The 20130-nt window shown below is 50.0% G+C and overlaps 1 protein-coding gene across 8 annotated transcripts in view; it reads right to left on the bottom strand.

Moving 5' to 3' along the window:
* Nucleotides 1–20130, bottom strand: part of Smox (spermine oxidase) — a 37737-nt gene that overhangs the window by 9533 nt on the left and 8074 nt on the right. For 4 of the 8 annotated variants that reach the window (XM_015482621.2, XM_048811265.1, XM_048811270.1 and 1 more), the window contains exon 2: nucleotides 3568–3801. The exons of 2 other annotated variants lie outside the window; for them this stretch is intronic. In XM_015482621.2, coding sequence (XP_015338107.1) covers nucleotides 3568–3775 — 208 coding nt within the window. In that variant the 5' untranslated portion in view covers nucleotides 3776–3801. Of the gene's footprint in view, nucleotides 1–3567; nucleotides 3802–8848; nucleotides 8865–15270; nucleotides 15429–20130 lie in introns of those variants that run through there. 2 more of the 8 variants (XM_048811266.1, XM_048811267.1) reach the window with 2 other exon arrangements.

The following is a 20130-nucleotide window of genomic DNA, read 5'->3' as shown; positions in this document are numbered from 1 at the left end:
GACAAGAAAGGGCTCAGCATCCTCTGAAAACCACAAGACTTCAGGGAAAAGTTCCCAGTGAAACCCACTTTACAGCTAAGAGAAGAGCCACCCAGAATGATTCAGGAGGGGAACAGTTAGAAGGCTCTCCATTTCCAGTCCAACCTTTTTCCAAAATAACACCAGATACCAGACCTCCCTCCTCCCTGGCGCCTCCCTGCTCGAGAGGAAAACTGTGGACACCTGGGCACCCAAGTAAAGGACCAAGATCCTCATCCAGCCTTACTCCAGCTCCTCAATACCATCATCACCCCAGGGTCTAAGTCCTTCTCCCAGATAGAAAAAGGCCCCTTCCAAATGGGGAGGAGAGAGAGGGCCAACATTCCAGTTTGAAAGATTCCTCCTTAGAGAAATCTAAACCAGATCTCCAGGGGGAAATAAGCCTTCTAATCCTTTAGCACAGGGGGCAGACATTCTCTGGTTAGAGCATCTATTTGAGGTGGTTGGAGGGTCACTCCTGGGTCCAAGTTGGGACAGCCCTGGGAAATGGTTCTATTTTCCACCTCCAGCCAAAGTCTAGACTTTGGCATGCTGTCTCTCTGCCTGAGCCTCAGTTTCCTCTTCTAATGCTTCAAGGACCATGGTACATTCATTTCCTTCCCTACTTAGTTCCCAGAGAAGTCAAAACAATGCAAAGAGGATAGAAACATTTTTGGTGTTTTGTTTTTGCACACTGGTTCAAGATATATGTGGTAAATTTCTTGCCAAGATGGTCACAAAAAAACCATCCTATCCTTGTAAACATGCCCCTTGGCAACATGACTTTGCCATTTCTCCCATCAAGAGGTGGAGTCCTTTTCCCCCACCCCTGGAATCTGGGCTGGACTCATGTCTTGCTTTGATTAGTAGAATATGGTGAAAGTGATATTTGTGGCTTCAGAGCCAAGGCCTCAAGAGATTTCATGGCTTCTACTCTCACCCTCTAGAATGTAACAACCATGGTGCAGGGGGACCAGTCTTATCCTACTAGAGACACATGCTGGAACAAAAAACCTATGCCAACCACCAAGCATGTGGGTGAGGCCATCTTAGATATCTTAACCAACCCCAGTTAAGCTGCCAGATGACTGTTGCCATATGAGGGAGCTAAGGCAAATCCAGCAAAAGACCCACTTACCTGAGTCCTGCCAACATTTCTGACCTGCAGAATTTAAGCAAATCAAATGATGCTGCTTTAAGCCATTGCATTTGAAGGCATTTTGTTATACAGCAATAGCTATCCAATACATTCTAACACACAGCAGTATTAGCCCTCACCCTAAGAACTAGGCATGTTCTCCTTTTTTATGCCTTCCCTTTCCTTGGCTGCTTCTAATTAAATCAGCAGTTACTAAAAATAGCCCTGTACACATGTACATGCCAAAAACAAGAGAAAATGCAACCTCATACCACAGCTAACAAAACAGAATTTCCTGGCGTCTCTGGAAGAAGCAGGAATGTATAGGTCTCTTTGTCCAAGAAAAGTGATCAGACTGAAGAGCACCAGTAGTTGAAAGCCTGGCGCCCTGCCTGCAAAGGTAACCCAGTGGTCTTTAAGGTCATTCTATTACTAACCTTCCTCTAGAGCCTTAGGTTTCAGGCTCCCCAAGTGTCTGGTCTGCTGAGAGTTCACAATGGAAGAGGAAAGCTACCAGTACTCTGAGGAGGGACCTGAACCCTTCCTAGGGCACAGCAGGGAGTTACAAGTTATACCACCCACTGGGCAGCCCTGACACAGAGCACCTTTCCTGCCTCAGGATACTCATCAAAAGCAGGAAGAGGTGAGAAGCTCAAGGTCAGGATCAGAGTCAGTGTTCCACCTCTATCCCCAAGCTTTGTACAGAGCAAGCCCCCAGCAGAGGATGTTGCCTGCCCCCTCCCAGCTGGCCCCTCTGTCTCTGTCATCCTTGTCTATCATCCATGCATCCAAAGGGCATCAGACATCATCTCTATGCCAACTTCACAGACATTTAGTGTCCTAGGAACTGCACACATGACACAATTATACACACCCTTGCTCTAACATGTGCTCCCCATCCTGGCCACCTCCATCTTCTCACATTCATCGTTCCACACATACTGTCCCTTCTTCTCTCCATCTGCTCAACTTCTACCACCACCATTGCATACCCAGCCTCCTTCCCCACAGCAAGACTTCCTACCCAATCATCCTCTCAGCCTTCCTCGGCCCTTCTCTCCTGCAGTGCCACCTTGTACCAGCATTTTCCTGTATGAGTGTGAATTGCCCCAGGCAATAGGAAGGCTGGTTAGCAGAGGTGGAAGGGAATTTGGGGTCCCTTTGTAGGTAAGGTGCAGGTCTTGAGATTCAGAGAAAGATTCGTACAGGTTACAGCTAATGATGACCATTTAGCATGGTCATGTCTCAGCTCTCAGCTCTCAGCTACCATGACTAGGCCATCTGTCTCCTTGTCTTCTGTTTCTATATCAAACCCTGAATATCTCATCCAGATGGGTAATTAGACTGCCTTTCCCCAAGGCTCCCAGCCAGCCAACCAATTGGGTGTTAGCAAAGAGTCCCAGCACTTCCACGGGCTGTCCCAGGTTTACAAGTCCTTTGGATGGTACTTTCATCCTGACTTCCAGCAGACACTACAGTGTGTGGCAGAGGAGGAGGGACAAAACTTTACATATGCTTCCTAGTCACTGCTCTAGGGAAAGACTCTTAACTCATTCTTCTACAAGAAGAGAGAGGGTCCCCAGGTGTCCTAACCTCTGCTGGTTCTAAACCTGACCACCTTCCTCTCCAAGCAAGTGAGCACACAGGCTCTTCTTGCCCTTGCCAACTGGGGTAGAACAGACACAAACACACACAAAACCCTACAGAGGGCTCACCCACACACTGCAGGCCACCATGTGTGCTTGCCACGGATCATCTTCATGGTCCCAACCCACTTAACCTCTCACTGGTCAGATCCCCACAATGACTGGGAAGTCCTGACCTCCAGCTGCATTTCAAGCAATCTCCCCCACTCTGTAGGAGACTTGGTAAAATCTGCCCATCCCAAAATCAAGTCTTTTACTTGGCTGCTTTCTCTAGGGTCCTCTTTATCTGAAACCTGAATAGACCTTCTTTACAGACAATCCTAAGACCTGCACATCACCCACAAGAAGGCCCAAAATCCCTTCCACCTCTGATAACCTAAGTTTCTACTGTCCTAGGACTAGCTCTCTTAGCAATGATACACTAATTCATACTCAAAAATTAATGACTAGTAGGAAGTTGCAGATTCCCCTTCTTGCAACATAGAAGAAACTAGCCCACCTAGCACCAAGCAAGCTGCTTCTAGGTGTCCCCTTCCTCCTGAACACTATGAATCCTAGCTACCAAGCCAGCATTCTCCAAGAACGTATGTTAGAACTCCACCTTCTCCCCCTCTGTGAAGGACACAAAGGAAGCTTCGGGAAAATATTTACAGGTTATATGAAGAAATGTGTATCCTAAGGAAGAAGATAATGAGATTTCAGACAGGGTCATGGGTTAGAGAATAAAATGTGACCTAGGGAGGTGCTGCCTGGGGTAATGCTCACCAAGTTTCACGCTCTGCACGCGGCCTCCGATGCGGCTGGAAGCCTCAAGCACAGTGACATCTGTGAAGCCCTGCTCCAGAAGTGCTTTGGCTGCAGCCAGGCCAGCCAAGCCGGCGCCGATCACCACCACACGAGGCTGTCCCCTTCTCCGTAGGCCACGACTGAGAGGGTCATCCGCACTGTCGCCACTGGATTCACAACTTTGCATACCGTCCGCACTCGCCTTCTAGGAACCTAGGAGGAGGAGTGTCACAGCTCAGCTGCCCCAAGGGACACTCACAGGCTCCCATCACACTCTGTCCTCTAGAGGGGACCGAGTCCTACTCCTCCCTCTCTGAAGACCTGGACAAGAAGAGTTACCTCTAAAGGATGCAGGGAAGAAGAAATAAGTAAATAAATGTAGGAGGAAGGAATGGAATAAAGAAAAGAAAAGGGGGATGCATTTGAGTCCCCACCAGGAAATGGAGCCCATCCTAAGCCTCTGACATCCATCAATTCCATCCCAAACCTGTTAGTACCTCTTTCCTATCCACAGGCCCCAAAGCAGAGGCAAGTAGTGGCCAGTGAGGAGATGACCAAAAAAGCCAAAGTCAAGAGACATTGACCATGAGGCTGTTGATCCTGAACTAGCACAGCCAAGCATGGCTACTGTGGTCCAGTATGTCCCAACCCCAGAAAGCTCACACTAACCCCAGGATGCTCCCATCAAACCCTGGAGACACACACTAACCCCAGGATACACATACCCAAGGACATTTGCACAGGCCTCAAGATACTTGCATAGACCATAGGATGCTCACACCAACCCCAGAATGCTGACTCAACCCCGGATGCTCACACCAACCCCAGAATGCTGACACCAACCCCTGGATGCTCACACATACCCAAGGATACTTGCACAGACGACAGGATGCTCAACACCAAGTCCAGGATATTTGCACACAGAAGGATAGACACTGCTTTGCTCCTGACTCTTGCCTGGCATGTGCCCTCGTGTTCTTGTTCTCTCTCTCTCTCTCTCTCTCTCTCTCTCCCCCCCCCCTTCAATTCTCATCTAGGCTTTCTGTTAGTCTTTTACAGTCTCAATGAGGTAGCAATTTGGTGGGAAGGACAAAGTCCCACCCTCCCCCCAGAGAGTGCCACGAGGCTGGTGTCCATCAAGCCTCTGCTATTTCTGGTACATTTTTTTTGCCCAGCCACCCAGCCCCTCGGTCACCACAAAGCAGCAAGGAGCCCAGGAAACGGAGGACCATGAGGACCCGTGGCACCAGAGGCCAGACATCAAATTGACAGTTACACTAAGCCAGCTTGCTCAGAGACGCCAGACTAGAGGAGCCGTTGCTGGGAGGCCAACAGGGTGTCTGAATCTGCCCCAGAAGACACAGCCTCTCTATTCCCAGAATGATCGAGAGGATTTGGAGGTGTCCTGGGACAATACTCTCAGTCCTGATCCTGTTTCTGGTCTTTCTTTGACCCAAACAATGTCTACTCCAGTTCCTTCACTGAGGTTTGAGTAGCAGAAGTTGCAGAATCTAACAGTGTCCAGGATCTAACATCAGAATAAATTCAGGTAGAGGAAGCTGCCTGCAACTATGGTATAAATAAAAAACTGTCACCCATAACCAAGAGTTAAGCATGACCCTTCCTACTGCATAGCAATCCACTGTTAAGAATACACCCAAGAGAAGCAGGGTATATTCCACCAAATAAATCTGTTAAAGAATGTTTCTAGTGCTGGAATTGTGGCTCAGCAGTAGAGGGCTCGCCTAGCACGTGTGAGGCCTTGGGTTTGATCCTCAGCACCATATAAAAAATAAATAATTAAGATAAAGGTATTGTGTCCAACTACAACCAAAAAATTTTTTTTTAAAAATAATGTTTCTACCTAATAACTGCTATCATTCTTTAAGTTCTGTTTTCATTTGGTTTCTCCACAAGCTGACCTGGGGGCAGATTTGAGCTCAAGAGCACCAGAAATGTATGTAGTAATTCAAGGAAACACTAATAGGGCAATGATAAAAGAGAAGTCTAATCAATAAAGCCTTTGTTATTAGTAATAAAAAAGAATGTTTCTAGTGATTTTTTATAATAACAAAAAAAAAGAAAACTATAAACAACCCAAAGGTCTATCAGCAGTAGAATAGATACATACATTGCACTATATGTAGTATAGTCACCCAATTGAATATTCTTCAGCAATAAACAAAACTGAACTATCTGATACTTGCAACAACATAGATGTACCTAAAAGACATGACAGTGAGCAAGTGGCAAGAGACAAAAAAGCACATACTGTATGACTTCATTTACACAAAGTTCAGGAAGTTCTGTGAAGACAGGGATCAGAAGAGAGACTGTAAGGGAGGGGAGATGAGTAAGAAGGGTCCGGAGAGAATTTCCTGCATATCTCAATCTGAGTGATGATTACACAGTATATACATAAAGACTCACTGATTTGTACATTTAAGATTTGTAAGGGAGGCCTGTAATCCCCAAGAACTTGGGAGGCTGAGGAAGGAAGACTGAAAGTTTGAGACTAGCCTCAGCAACTTAGTAAGGCCCTATCTCAAAATAAAAAGTGTAAACCAGAGGCTCACTGGTTAAGTATCCCTGGGTTCAATCCCCCATACCAAAAAAAAAAAAGTGTAACTTACTATAGGTTTCTATGTCTATCTCAGATATTCATCCCTGCCCTCCAATCCACTCATCTATGGATCAAAGGCTGGCATGCTGACTTCCTTCTCTGCACATCCCAAGGTCTGGCTACTGAGGTTTCCATTCTACTTGGAACTGTGTCCTTGCTTATCAATCTTAGCAAAAAGAAGTCTTTTTCAAAATATATTCAAGCTGCTAAGCTGCTCTTTGCACTTAGCCCCACCTATTCCACCTGCCCACAGAATGTTTGGGCCTGGACGGAAATGACCCACCACCTCCTGACTCGGAATTCCGGACACCCTGACCACCCTCCAAACCCAAAGACTCAGATGAACCCACTCAGGGAAAAACCGATTCTCTAAAGGGACAGAAGGTGGCGCCCGAGGCCCGGAACCCCTCACCGGCAGTTTCCACTTTCAGGAACAGGAGCTCCCTGCCTCCCCTCCAATAGAGGCTGTGTCCCGGCTTTCCCAAGGGATGAGGCCAAAGGCGGTCTCAGGGCTCTTCATTCCTTCCTCCTTCCTCGGTCCCTATTCCCCCTCTCCTCCGATCCCTGAGATGCTAAGTCCTCCTCCTCCCGAGTGCATGGGGTCAGAGCTAGCTCAAGTCATTCCTCCCCTCCCCTCCCCCAGGTTCTACTTCCTGCCGTCTAAATTTAGAGGTGAGGATGTGGCCGCCCGCACGCGCCAGGGGACTGGCGGGCAGGCAGGGTCAGAGATGATGCTGCCGGATGTCTGCCAGCCAGCGCTGACGCTGCGTCAGGTTTGTAAACACGCGGCATGCTGCGGAGGGCCCAGCGCCAGCTGCAATGACGCCACCGCTTCCTGGGCACCCCACGAAGACGTGGCACCGCTGCCGGCCCCGCCCCCATGCCCCAGCTCCCCAGGACTGGGGGGGTCCCCTGCCAGCACCCCTCCTCCCCTGCCCCCGCCGCAAGTAATTTCTTGTATACTATTAGTGGGTAAGATGGATGAAGTGGTTCTCAAGCCTCACTGGAATGCATCTTGAAAAGCTGCTAAGGGGTCCAGGGTGTAATACGATTAAACTAAAGGTACTGGTCATCCTATTTATCATCAGGCTTCCTGAGTATTGCCCCTGAAAACCAGGGGACTAGGTAAGCTCCTTCTTTGGGAAGCCTGGATAGGAGAAACTGGCAGCCAGTTACCTGACCTCCTGGCCTCCCCAAGGGTATGGCCAGCTTGTCCACTGTGGAGACAGTCAAATAAAGCCCTAAGTACTACTACAATACTGTCAGCATTTTTGAGGGGCTCATGCAAGAAACTAATTCATCAGGTTCTGAAGCTACATTACAAGCAGACTGGTTTTGGAATGGGTTCTGGATATGGTCATGGAAAATGCTGGCAGGCACTCTCTTGTCTTTAAGATGAATGCAGAAAGAATCTCCGTTTCCCACATCAGGTCTCAGAAACCTTGAACTCACAAAGATATCACAGGTGGAGTCTCAGGTGGAAGTAACACAAGTAACTGGAGACCATGTTCTTCCAATTTTATTGTCACTCAGAAATTAACCTGCCACCTTTGACCCTCACAGCTAACCCCATAGTCCTGGTCCTCCATAGGCCTTGTTCTAGACCAGTCCCATTATACCTGGTGCCCCCCAAATGCCAAAGGAGCTCCACACTGCCCACAGAGGGCAAGGAGATAAGTGTTCCTTGTGGTCCCCCTCCCTTATCATCCATGGGTCCAAATGAAAGAAGAGAGAAGACATCCAGGAATCCCTACTGTATGCTAAAGGCTCAAGTGGACCTTTGGGTGCTCTGTTGTCTCCAGCACGGGAAGGGAATGAGTAACTTGTTTTCTTGTTTTCTGTTGGTCTGTATCATCTTCTCCTTTTGGATTTTTTTTTTTTAATAAGAAACTGCCTTATTGAGGAAGAAAAATCATTTAAATGGTCCTCAGTGCCTGCCTGTCTTTTTCTCGCCTTGGGTAAAGAAATAAATAAATAACATCCGCTCCTTGATCTGTATGCACAGGAGAAACAGAACACCCTGTACTTTTCACGCAGATAAAGGAGAGAAGAAAAAAGTGCTGGCTCAGCCGGGCAGGAGAAAGGAGGAGGAAGCAGGGGGAGGCGGGAAGAGCAGAGCAATAGGCATTTGCCATGGCAAAATGGGGGCGGGGCTGGGGCATCCTGCCCAGTGCCTACATTAGGACTCCCATGTCTCCAAGCAGACCAAGCCCCAGCACTTCAAGAAATCAGGCCAGCCAGGACAGGAGTACCTCCCTCTACCCCCATTCAAAATGCCCCACTGCCTCTCCCCACCACTTCTCTAACCCACAAGCCACAGCCACCCCCTGCTGCCCAGGGTCAGCATCACCCTGAGTTGACCTACCCCAAAAGCCAGATTGGATGACAGAAGGCAGCAGGGGAAGAAGAGATAAGAGAAGAAAGCCCTGTCCAATGGCAGAGTCGTCAAACATAGAAAGATAAGGACTAGGAGAACAGGTGAAACCAGGGTGGGCATTAGCAGCCAAGGCACTTCCTCCTCCACTCAACCCCACGTTCTCCCAATTTCACTGTCACTCAGAAATTAACCCTGCAACAAGTGCTTCCTCATGCAAATACTAGAGACATGGTTAGATGGTTAGTCCTGATCTCTAACACCTGTCCCTGCTGAGCCCCTCCGGGAAATGCCCAGAACTGAAGGGAAAATGGGTACATCTCCTTGCACTTGCCCCATGCATCAATGGAGCACTGAGCAGTCCTGAGACTCAAAGCTTGAGGCATCCTTAGTGAAAGACCCTCCTTATCAGTTGGGACAAGCCACGTCACACTTACAGCCCAAATTGTTGCCATTTCCAAACCCAACTTTCCCACAAGGCCCCCATCCTCCTCTCTGAACCTCACCAGCACCTGGTCTCCATCCCCCAGCCCATCTTCACAAAGACAAGTATGGCCAGGCTTCTCACGGTATGCCCAAGAATTCAGCAATTCATCAAGCATCCACCTCATGCCAGCCATGGGGAAGCCCTTGGCAGGTCGGTCCTTCTACTTTCTGGACCCCAGTGGCCTTTCTGGCTTTGATTCCCACCCACAAAATATCAACATACAGATTCCCACCTCCACCAAAGTCTTAGGCCTCCCAGTCCAGCACGGCCAACCTAAAGACCTGGGGGAAACACCCTCCCTCCCATGTGTCAGAAGTTGCTTGGGTCTTCCTAGCACAGACGTGCCCTCGTTGGGACTGCACAGTATGTCACTGTGGGGCTATGTTGCTGGAACCAGGTCTGCTCCATTACTGTTTTCCAAAGCAGCAGTCACCTTGAACTGTGAGTTTCTCACACGGGCTCTGCGCTACAACAGCCCCCAGCCAGCCCTCAGAGCACCAGCATCTCAGGAAATCCTGCTGCCTAGAGTCTCAGCAGTGAGGCTGTTGCCCTATATGGTCACTGAGCAGGGCCAGGCTCCAGGCTGGACTGGCCCCCAGGTAAGCATGGCCATGCCCAGTGATCACTCACAGGAGGGCCAACAGCCCAGCTGGGTTTATGGCATCTCTTCTTCCTCAGTGTTGGAGCCCGCCTCAGCCTCACCCTAACAGTGGCCACTTCAACAAAAACAATGCCAACAAGAGCCAGACTCCCTGGTACCCACATCCCTCCTCAAAGATACATAGAATTCTGCCCATCCCTGGGCCCTCTGAACATAGGTCACATAGGTCAAGTCCCTGAGCCCTGTCCTCTTCTCAGGGCCACCTCAGGATGAATTTCCTCATCCATTTCCAGGAGAAGGGTAAGGCCCTAAGGCAATTGACTTGAAGTGACTTGTCACTTCACCCCCTCCCCCTTGAGGTCTAGGCCTATATCAGCTGAACCTCTCCAAATGGAACATGCCTTCCAACCAGAAGTCTTCCCCCACACTCTAAGCCCCCACATTTGCTCATGGGAGACCTGTCCAGAGTACCCTCAGCAGCAAAGATCAGCTCACCTGCACCCTTCCCAACCAACCTTGGGGACTTCATGCTCTCCTCCCAACAGATATAATGAGTACCTATGGGCAGCAGCCTCCTCACCTTCCCTAGAGGGACCCCTCTCTCTCTCAAGCTTCTAACATAGGAGAGGGAAAAGGACGGAAGCCAGGGGCTGGCCCAGGGAACATCTTTGGACTGCCTGTCAGGTCTGTCAGATTTGAATTCTCAAGTCCCCCCAGACAATGCAATTATTCTTCCAATGTAAAAAATGCCCAGAAATCCCAGACCAGCTGCTTTGCACAGCAGTGCAGACAAAGGGGCTCTGTGTCTACAGCAAGGCTCCTCCCACCCCTTCACCCCAGAGAGGGCCCCCCCAACTACTCCCAGCCAGACCCTCCCCAGCCTCCTCATCCAGGCCAGTGAGGAAGCAAAAGGGACAGGATTACTGAGCCAGACTGGGGGAAAAAGCACAGGCAGTCTTTAAGTCCAAAAGAGGAAGGGAAAGGGAGAGAACACAGGCCCAGGAGGCTGGAGACCTGGGCTGAGGCTCCACTTCAGTATCTTCCTTGCTTTCCAAGTGACACCTAGACTACTATCTGTCCTTCTCTGAACCCTACTTGGCCAACACCTCTGAACTCACCCCAATGACACAGCATCTGTCCCCTGCTTCCTGGGGTCACCTGACTTAGTCCCATCTGATACCTGAAGCCTCCTTTAGTCTTCCATACTTCCCCATCTGTAAAATGACAGAAGATCCAGCTACCTGGCAGGACTGCTGGGAGGATTAAATGAGATAACACTGGTAAACAGTACGGCCAACTGCAAAGACCACCTCAGAGTGGGAGGGGAAGAGAGGGAGATCCCTTAAAAGGCCAGTATAGGAAGTCAGAGTCACCTCTCCAAGGGCCCAGAACTCCATTTCATGTATAAGAACCCCAATCTTGATGAGAGCTCAAAACCCAGCCTCGGCCTTGGCCCCAACCCTAATATCAGACATCAATCAGGTACCCTACAATCTGAGCTCGATTGACTCCTCCCAATAATAACTCGGTCTGAACCCCACAGCACTGATTCAGCCTGACCATCCTACCCAGCAATGATCATGAGGGGCCACCAGAGATGTTAGCCATTAGTCAACTCCAAGTTCATGAACGAGAAAAGGCACAGGTGCCTCATTCCACAGACCTCCAACCACTAGCAGTGTCCTTTGGCCCTCACAGGCCAAAAAAGGGGAAAGGGCCCCATCTTTCTTCCTGGCACCTGGACTCCTCTCCAAGCACAATGCCTTTGTTACCCACATCTCTTCCTTAAATATGTAAAGTCCCTAAAAGCACAACTTTAAAAGGCTTTATAAGCCTATTCAGAAGAGTAATAGGGGAGCCAGGAGTCCTTGGCAGGCCTGTGCTGCAAGGACAGAGGCAGCCCTTAACTCAGTGCATGGGGGCAAGAACCAAATGCTCCTCCACCCCCAGGGAATCAGTAGGCAGGACGAGGAGGCACACTGTGGGTGGTGAGCACCCTGGGCTGGTCTCTGTTTCCCAGGATGCTCCACAAGGCAGAATAGGCCTGCAGACAACCCAGGTTAATTGTTCCAGGACTTGCATCCCTGGGAGGAATAGGTAATTGTATAGCTCCCTGCAGGGACAGGCCCAGGAGACTACTCAACCTGAAGCCTAGTTGTGGGTGGAGGAGGGGAAAAACGTTTTGGAAGAAGCCATAGAAAAGATAGGATCTTCTTGATGGACATAAAGGTCCCCTCAGTTGGAGACCTTGATGAGACAAATAGGTGGAGTTGAGCCAGAATACAGCCTGGGACTGCAGTTCTTCCTCCCATACCCTGACCCCAACAGCTTTACCCAAAGTTCCCTCAACCCCGCCTCCCATAGATCCCACCTTTAGCAAAAATTAGTGCATGAACTATGTTCAGACAATACATCAGTTCAGGGATTGGTTTCCATTTCTTCTGAATGCTTCCTATGAACCTGTCAAATAATACTGACTCAGCACTCTAGCTTAGCTTCTATCTCCAACTCCAAGCTGCTCACACCCCACACCCTGATTTCCCACCTTCGTGTGTGTCTGTGTGCACATGTCCTGGCTAGCCAAGAAGGAAATCTCCTCTCCACAAGAAGGACACACCTCTGTCCCTTCAAGTCCCAAATCTTCCAGAGGCATGCAGGTACCATGCCCTCTCGATGTCAGGGTCTAACAGGCTAAGTACAGCACTCCTGGCTAGTTCTGTAAAAGATCAAATTGCCCAGACAGCAGCCTTTACCACTAACCAGTGTGGTTTTGAAGAGTAGTACCTGAGTCTCATTTTCCCATCTATATAATGGTGACATTCACCCCTACCCTGAGTAAGGACAGCCCTGACCCCAGATCCTATCCACCAGCTGCTATGTCTCCAGTCTCCTGCAGCTTTCTAAGCAACTCTCAGGATAAGACCATCTGGATTTTCTCCCTCTGAGAAGGGCCTGACACAACAACTCTTGAGTTCCCCTCAAGGAAACCATCAACCACACAAGTATAGAGACATCAGAGAACCAGTCACTGCCCTGGTGATTAAGTTGGTGCAAGACTTCCCTTGGTGATGGCAGACCAGGCTATAGACAGAGGAGAACCAAGAGAAGATGGTGCTCACAGCCATTCACTTCCCTAGAAAAAGGTCTCTGACAAAGCTGAAACCCAGAGAGGAAAAACCAGTCTCAAGACAAGGGTACCAGTTCTGAGGTGCCCAAGCCCCAGGGGAATCCCAGGAAGAGACATCTCTCTCTCACACAATAACAAAAGCACACTTCTTTATGTTTCACTTGATGACCCAATTGAATAAAATAAATGAATTGCTATCCCCTCCTTATAGCACCATGGTTTCCATGCAGATCCTGGGGTCTGATCACTTGCTTTTAAATATCAATGGTTTGAATCTCCACCACTTATTTTACAGGAAAACTAAGCCTCAATTTCCTCATCAGTAGAGAGTTGAATGTGACAATGCATGCACAGTGCTTACCCCAGAGCCAGCCACAGCGCAGCAATGGTTCTTACCTTATCCTACAGAACCTAATGGCATTTACCATTTACTAATGGCAGTTACCCAGTGAAGACAGGACCAGGTGACCATATGTGGGTGAGGATGGGGTAAATCTACCAGTAGAGAGGTTCAAGAGCCTCCTGCAAGATGATTGCACAGAAGGATTGTCAGGTCTCAGAGAGCCATCCCACCCCACCCCACAGGGACACTGCTATGGCAAAGGAGGAATGGGGCATTGGGAGAGAAGGATCAGCTCAGGATCCCCCTTGCTGGCTGCACTTGGACCATAAGGCAAGGGTTATGAAGCTGCAAGTGCAACTCTAGGACAACCTGTGTGGCCACTAGCTTCCAAGATGGCCCCAATGATGCTTCTGTCCTAGTATTCATACCCTAGTTTAGTCCCTTCCTCCCGCAAGCCCACCTTTGTAACTAATAGGATATTGCAGAAATGATGGACTGTGACTTCTGAGATTAGGTAAATTTCCACCTCACTCACCTGGAGTACTTACAGTGGGGGAAGATAGTCATCATATCCTGAAGACCCTCCAGTAACCCTATGGAGAAGCCCACAGGCTAGGAATTGAGTTCTCCCCACAATAGCCAAACCAGCTTGCCAAGCAAAAGTGAACTGCCTAGAAGCAGATCTTCAGATGACTAGAGTGCTAGCCAACATGGTGACTGCAGCCTCCTGGGAGACCCCTGAGCCAGAACCATCCAGCTAAACTGTTCCCAATTCTTGACCCATATTAATGGAGAATAATAATGTTATATAAATGAGGTCATGTGTGTGTGTGTACGCACAGTGTGCACGCACGCACATGTGAATGTTGCTAAGGACTAAACCCAGGATCCAGCCCATGCTAGGCAAATGTTCTACCACGGAGCTACAACCACAACCCTGAGGATAATAAAAGTTCATCACTGTTTTAAACTACTAATTTTTGGCTACTTTATTACCTGGCAATAGATAACTAACAGTCAGCAACTCTCTTTCCAGAAGTCCCCATCCCACTGAGGATCTCAGCCCACTCTGTTCTGAAATGTAGTACTAAGGTACAGTGGGCAGGGAGCCTGTCCCAGGCCTAGCAGCTTATAAGGCCCAGGAGACAGGAACTGCTTCCCAGTCAGCACATTAGACTCACATGGAGATTTTTACAAACAACCTATACCTACACCACATCATTTAAATCAGACTCCTTGGGGTGAGACCTAAATATGGATATTATTTTAGGCCTTGCATGATGCTAACATGTAGCCACTTCTCTAAAGCAGGCTCCAAATGCAGACTGTAGGACAGCCCAGAGATATTCAGGATGTGTTATGTAGCAGTGGCAAACGTGACCCCAGCCTACAGTTTAGCTGGAGGTCTCCCTCTATGCCGCCTCTGCCTGGCTACCAAAGACATCTTCACTCCATGTCTGTAATACACCTGAAGGCAGACAGGTGTCCTCACCTGCCTTTGCTCATGCACCAAGCATATCCACATCCTCCTCCTCTTTCTCTGCCTCCAAGGCCCACTCCAGCCCAAGGCCCAACCTCTCTCAGGGGGTGCTCCCACAGGGGAAGTATCGGGCTGCAGGGATGGGGTCTAGCTCAGAGTGTTCTCAAAAAGTCTTTTTTTCTCATCTGTAAAATAGGAATTACCATTACACCTGCCCTGATCTCTACTGGGTCTTAAGTTTCCTCTCACAAGTCCTCAGAGAAAACTATATTTGTATTTTTGTCTCCCCCAGGATTCAGTCTTGCACGGAGCTCCACTAGCCCCTAGGAGGACAGAGGAATGACTTAAAGAGACAGGGCTGCCCTAAAGCTCATGGCTTCTTAACTCATGAGTAGAATAAACAGTGCTAAGGGTCGCCATGGGAAATTCCAAGGAGGGTATAAAAAGTTATCTATCTAAAAAAGGTGGGCTGGGGAAGGAGTCAGATTTCCACGATGAGAGTTAGCTCCAGGAAGGGGAGCCACAAGCACCAAGGCTCCCAGGCGCTACTTACAAGAGCAGCCCTCAACAGAGGAGACCAGTGCGGCCAAACCACCTGGCAAGGCCCCGAAACTCCAAAGCCCCAGGTCCCAAGCCGCAGCACTCACCTGACCTCCCTCGGTAGTTGCAGCAGCCGCCCTGGGAGTCGGCGGCAGCGTCCCAGCGCCAGACAGGGAGGAGGTATCTCCCACCTCCGCGCAGGGCCTTCCCCAGCCCCACCCCTGGGGCGTGGACAGCGCGCTGAGCTTCCAGACGTCTGCCACACAGGTGTGCGCAGCAGCACTCTCACAGGACAGGACTGCCTGAGCCTGCTAGAGAACACAAGACCCTCCACCCCCACCCAAGGCAGTGAGGCAGCGTCTCAGCCCTCCAGAAAAAGCAGGAGAGGCAGGCAGGCAGGCCACACAGCCACTCAACAAATAGCATGGGCACTTCATCCTCCGTGGGCTGCGCCCTGCTGGGTGTGGAATCTGAGTAGGCCTAGGACATGTGGGTGGGGAGATGTCTCAGCTCCATCTTAAAGGACCCAGGTCTACAGGCATGGCAGGTGCTGAGAAGACTGGAGGTAAGCACAGCCAAGGTTTGAGAAAGAATGGAGAGGGGCAGGTTGCAGGGGACAGATTATTCCCACATCTAAAGCAGTTTAGCAATTGCTACTCTGGGGCAGGCATCAGGCTCTCAGATACAGCAATAACCAGAAGCCAATCCCTAAAGGACCTGGCAAGTCCAGGTAACAAGTGCCATAAAGAAAAGAAGTCAGGGTGGAGGGACAGGGAACCACTCTATGTAAGGAGGTAAGGGAAGGCCTCTCTGCCTTCCCTTACCTTCATACACATAGATGACAGTGAAACAGAGGAAGTGAGAGTGCTGTGTTGACCTCCTAGGGACTTACTGAATGGCAGGATATGGGGGCCAGAGCAGGCCAGGATGACTTGAGTGCCCAGTCATGACCACTGGGAGGAACCAAGACTGGTTGTAACTGAGTCAACTGGCCACCTCACTCTGCACTTCACAACAAGCCTGTGATGTGAAAAAAAGGAAAAACTAGCTCAAATACCTTGGTGCAGGACCCACAAGTGCAAGGTGGGCACCACAGGCCTGATTCCTGAGCCCCATTCCCTCCTCAAGGCCATCACCAGAGTTGGGCAAGCATCCCTTTAGGTGGCTTCCATTCACAGGACCCAGCATGCACCCTCCCCAAGCCAGCCCCTGCATCAGGCATCACCTGAAGGCATCTGACCTGTCCCTAGGTGATTCAGCATGGGCACAGTCCCCAGCGCCACCCACAAGCACAGAGATACACCCTTTGTGCAGATCAGGCACTGGACGCCTGGGAAGTATGAGCTAATAGACGAGGGGGTGGCTGGGCCCTGAGGCTTCTCCCCTTTCCCTGCCAGCAGCCACAGCCTCACAGTGCTGGGGTTAAGGAGGACAGCCAGTCAGCACTTTCCACAACTCTTTCAAAACCACTGACAAGAACTGAAGCTTGTGGGAGCAGCTCAGCTGGGGTGCAGTTTCCCCTTGGTGGCCCCTCGTGACTCTGCACAAAGCCCAACTGTGCTTGACTCCAGCTCCGGGGAGGGGGTGTCTCCTGCAAGTCTATCTTCTCTCCTAGGCCATGGGGCCCCCACTGGGCCCAGCCTGGGACTTGTGCTCCCTGACTGTAAAGAGACCTCACAGCTGCAATGGCAGAGTTGTCTGAGGTTTGCTGGGTCCAAGGAATGTTTGCAGGGGGAGGAGGGATCCTCTTTCACCATAAACCATTTTCCAGGAATACTACCTCTCTGTAGTCTCCACACAGCACAATGTATCACAGAGCACAGGCAGCATGCACGATGAAGGAAGGAAGGAAGGAAGGAAGGAAGGAAGGAAGGAAGGAAACTTCCCCCAAAACTCCAGCCACCAGATGCACCTCAAAGCAAACTGCTATTTATTTTGTGCTTCCTGTGCCAGGCCCTGGGCTGGGCTCTTCATTCACTGCACTATTTCATTTTCACTGTATAGCTACCCATTGTACAGATGAGGAAACCGGCTCCGAGAAACTCACCAACAGGATGAAGGCCACCCAGAGAGAGGGAATGGTAGAGCAGGGCTCAACCCTTGCTCAGTTCTAAGTCCCCACTCTACCTCCTAGGGTGGCAGGCACAGGGACTGCCCTGGGCTTGGTACTTTCCCTGTCTTACCCCTCCTGTCTTACCCACATACTGACACTGAACACATTGTGCCAGGCACTCTGGGTTGGCAGAGTCATCCCAAAGCCTGGTGACTCACCCCAGCTGCACTGCCAAAACCTGGGGCTGCCACCAGGAGGCCACCTGCCTCCTGGTCCGAATGCTTAGCTAGGTGGGCTGCAGGCCAGCCTAGTCTCCCTGCCTCATAGTGCTGGCTTAGGCTTGTCAGCCACATTGTGCCAGGCCACAGCCCTTCACCCTTGCTTTTCTCCCCAAAAACAGGGTCAATGATGTGATGTCATTACTTTTGCCAGCACAAATGAAAATTCAAAAAGACTGATTTTTTATTCCCTATAGACAGTCACTTCTCTCACTGGCAACAAATTGCCCCCTCCTGGTGACTTCAGGGTGCCCTGTCCATTCTCACCTAACAAGTGCACAGAACCAGCCTCCAAAGGGCTCTACAAACATCCCAGCCTGAAGCACAGCGTCCCAGGCAAGTGCCAGAAGGTCTGAAAAACCAGGTGTTCATAGAAAGTGTCCATAGAAAGGTGTTCATAGAAAGTACACGCATGGGCCCCGGCCTGAGGTTTAATCCATAAAACACGGAGTTTTGATGCTGAGTTTGGATGATAAACATTCTTCAAGTCCTTTTGTTGAGTTCAAAGAGACTTAATAACTCTCAAGCTTTTGAAGTCAAAAAGAGTCATTCTTAACATTCTACCATCATCGTTATCTCTACTCTTCACTGAGCACATTCGAGCTACAAAACATAGTACTAAGTACTTCCCCATGAAATATTTCAATTAATCCTTACATCAGTGCCCCTGTGCTAAAGAGGAGGAAACTGAGATCGCAGGAGTCTCCACAACCTGCCATCCGACAAAATGCACTTCGATATCTATTCCATAAGATACTAAGCCTCAGGCCTCACTTTTTTTTTTTAATCCAGTTATAGTCAAGTTCATTGTCTCTCCTTGAGTTACTTCCTAGACTCCAAACCTTTAACTCACAAAGTTTTGTATTGTGCCTGGTGTTGTTTAAAATTAATTTACCAAATTAAAGACAGTAAAAGAGCCCTGTGTGGGTAACACTGAAAGGCAGCATTTAGAACTTTCCTAACAGTGTTTGCCCATTGGTGGTCCTGGGTGTCTCCTGCTTGAGTCATCTCTAAAATCGAGCTGACTTGGGGTCTAGTTTTTTGCGAAGCTGAAAAGAATAGCACCCCACTCCCAGGATCAGAAGTACAGGCAGCTGGGCCAGCACCCCCAAGTGAGCGTCTTGGGACAAACTGAGAGAGCTGTTGGGTAAGGAAAGGGCATAAGGCCAGATGTCCCAGAACCTGAGTTTGACCCCCACCATTCCATTTCCTGCTACTGACAGTGTCGCATCTGTGTCTCATCTCACCCAGGCCTCCCAGGCTACGTGGGAAGGCAAGGGACTATGTATCCGCCAGGGCCTGGCACACAGTTGACAAGGGGGTGGCTAGGTTCTTTGTTCTGTTTTCTAATAAATTCCAACTCATTTCCAAGTGCTGCTTCTCCTGGTCTCAAGTCACAAGGGCCTTAAAACCCTCCCCTAAGAAGTAGGTAGAAGATTCAGGGATCTGACCTAGCAGGGCAGGACAGCCAGGCCACCCAACTCTGCTTCAACCCAAATGTTTTCCTTTGTTCTTCATCCTCCACCCCTGGACTTGGAGAGAGCCCTGGGCCCCCGCCTATTTGAGGAAGAAAGAACAAGGGGCAAAGGAGGACACAGGAGCGTAGCTGGGGCTGGATGAAGAATCCCAGAGCATCCACTCCCAGGCCTCTCGGAGGTTGCGCGTCAGTCACCCACACCAGCCTGTCAGCACCTGACACTGCACCATCCCAGCTCCTCCTCCTACACTGTTTGAAATGCCACACCTGTCCCCTCACCTGAGCTGCAGAACAAAGAGTCCTCACACTGCAAAGGAAACCAGACGTAGAAGGGCAAGGCAGAGTAGCCTCACTGATTGTCCCCACCAGACCCAGGGGATAGGGGGACAGTAGGGACAGGGACCCTGGAACTCTCCCGCCTCCCACCTCCTCCACTGACCACACCCTTCCCAGGGAAGGCAACAGGGAAAGATTCTAAACATTCTGGGTAAATGATCAAGAATCTAAAGACAAAGATCATAGAAGCAACCAGCCCCCTCCCATGCTTTAAGGAGCACCGCTATTATTGGGTGGGTAGGGGAGAGGGTCCTGCACCCCTGCTACCATCACTGCATGTCCCTGCCGTGTTCCTCACTAAGCACTGCTCTGATCACATCCAAAACTTTTAATGGCTTCCTGTGGCCTAACAAATGAAGGCAGGTCCCTGTCACCTCCCGGTTGCCCGCAGGCCACTGGTATCCTACACATACCCAGCAGAATCCTCAGACTCCCAGATCCAAGCCTGTGAGTTCTCATTCCGCTTCCCCACCCTGCAGGCCACTCCTCCAGGGAGCCAGTCCTGGCTGCCCTTGCCTTCACTCCTCCTTCTCCTCTAAGGACGGCTCTGCTCTAACCAGGACCCCACCCCAAGCTTCAGTCTGCTCGGCTGCTTCTTATACCTTGCCTCCACATGTCTGTGATGACGATCCTCTTCCCCAGGTCCCTCCTGGAGACACCACCTCCATCCTTGAATCACACCAGTAACAACAGCCAGCTGGTGTTTGAGTGTCACAACCCTACAAGGGGGGGGGGGAGTGGTGACATTATCCCCATGCATACAAATGGGAAACATGGAAGGCCAGAGGGAAAGCTCGGGGGCAAGGAAGCTTAACACTGCTGT

Source organism: Marmota marmota, unplaced genomic scaffold (genome assembly GCF_001458135.2).
Source record: "Marmota marmota marmota unplaced genomic scaffold, marMar, whole genome shotgun sequence".
Classification (NCBI taxonomy): Eukaryota; Metazoa; Chordata; class Mammalia; order Rodentia; family Sciuridae; genus Marmota; species Marmota marmota.
Note: the sequence above shows the minus strand (reverse complement) of the source record. Positions and strands in the feature narration are given on the sequence as shown.